The sequence below is a fragment of the Phaethon lepturus genome, unplaced genomic scaffold (assembly GCF_000687285.1).
Source record: "Phaethon lepturus isolate BGI_N335 unplaced genomic scaffold, ASM68728v1 scaffold39661, whole genome shotgun sequence".
NCBI classification, from domain to species: domain Eukaryota; kingdom Metazoa; phylum Chordata; class Aves; order Phaethontiformes; family Phaethontidae; genus Phaethon; species Phaethon lepturus.
This window is the reverse complement of record NW_010519175.1, coordinates 1,135-2,396: the sequence shown is the minus strand read 5'-3', so window position 1 is coordinate 2,396 and position 1,262 is coordinate 1,135. Positions and strand designations below refer to the sequence as shown.

Genomic DNA, 1,262 nt, shown 5'->3' with positions numbered 1-1,262 from the left:
TGGGAGGGATAGGGAGACGCGTGGGGAGGTCGGGGGCAGGTGGGAACTGCTGCCCCCCGTGGTACCGCTCTCCCTGCTGAGCCAGCCTTCTCTCCCACAGACGCTGGCCATGGGGCTGATGACGGGGATGATTGCCAGGTACACCCTGGGGACCCCACGGTGATGGGAGCTGGGGTCCCTCCTGTCCTCTGCTGCGCAGCCAGCTCAAATGAGAGGCTGCCAGGAGCTGGGGGAAACACTGGTCCCCTGGGATCGGGGGGACAGCAGGGTCCCTGCGCAGCATCAGGGCATGGGGGTCACCACCATGCCCTGGCAGGGGGATGCCGAAGCGTGGAGTGACTCTGGTGTCCCCTCTGCCCGCAGCATGTACGAGACCAACGCTGTCCTGATCGCCATGGTCATCACTGCCATTGTGGCCATCATTGTCACCATCTTCTGCTTCCAGACGAAGGCAAGGAGGAGGACGTGCCCTGGGGGGGCGGGTCAGGCACAGGGAGCCGGGCAGTGGGGACACCCTGGGCTCTCCTGTGACCTATGTGCTTGTGTCCCCCCCGGCAGGTTGATTTTACATCATGTCCAGGGCTCTTCTGTGTGCTGGGCATTGTGGTCATGGTGACCGGGATCATCACTGCCATCGTCCTCTCCTTCAAATATGTGAGCGGGGGGGACAGACGGGCTGTGGGGTGCCATGGGTGTCCCCGGTTGGGTGTCCCCAGGGCTGGTACAGGCAGGGGGGTTTGGGTGGTCCCCCCTTTGCCTGGAAGCAGGGTGTGGTGCTGGCCACAGCAGAGGCAGCTTGCCTGCAGGGAGAGGGTGGGTCGGCGTCAGCGTCAGTGGCATCTCCTTGGGATCCAGGTGCGGGCAGGACCTGCCCTGCCTTGCCCGCTACCTGCCAGCACCCAGCTCACCCTGCCCGTGTCTCCTTCCCTGCGCAGGTCCCCTGGCTCCATATGCTGTATGCGGGCATCGGCGCCATCGCTTTCACCCTGGTGAGCTGACAGCTGGGGTGGGCAGAGGGTGTCAGGCAGGGATCGGGGGGGGTCCCTCTGGTCCCTGTCTGACACCCTCTGCCCCCCCAGTTCCTTGCCTATGACACCCAACTTGTGCTGGGGAACAGGAAGAACACGATGAACCCCGAGGAATACATCTATGGCGCTCTCACCATCTACACAGACATCGTCTACATCTTCACCTTCATCCTGCAGATCGTGGGCCGTGATTAGCCCCGGGACCCCTCCCATCCCCCCACTTCCCACTGCCCC

The 1,262-nt window shown here is 64.0% G+C and overlaps 1 protein-coding gene across 1 annotated transcript; it reads left to right on the top strand.

Moving 5' to 3' along the window:
- Nucleotides 1-100: 100 nt before the first annotated feature.
- On the top strand, nt 101-1,223 carry LOC104628399 (protein lifeguard 3-like; the record flags this gene model as incomplete). The annotated part of the gene is made up of 5 exons (XM_010296961.1): nt 101-138; nt 364-451; nt 559-654; nt 936-989; nt 1,080-1,223. Coding segments are annotated over 5 exons (420 nt in total), but the record flags the coding sequence as incomplete, so codon positions are not given.
- Nucleotides 1,224-1,262: the final 39 nt, after the last annotated feature.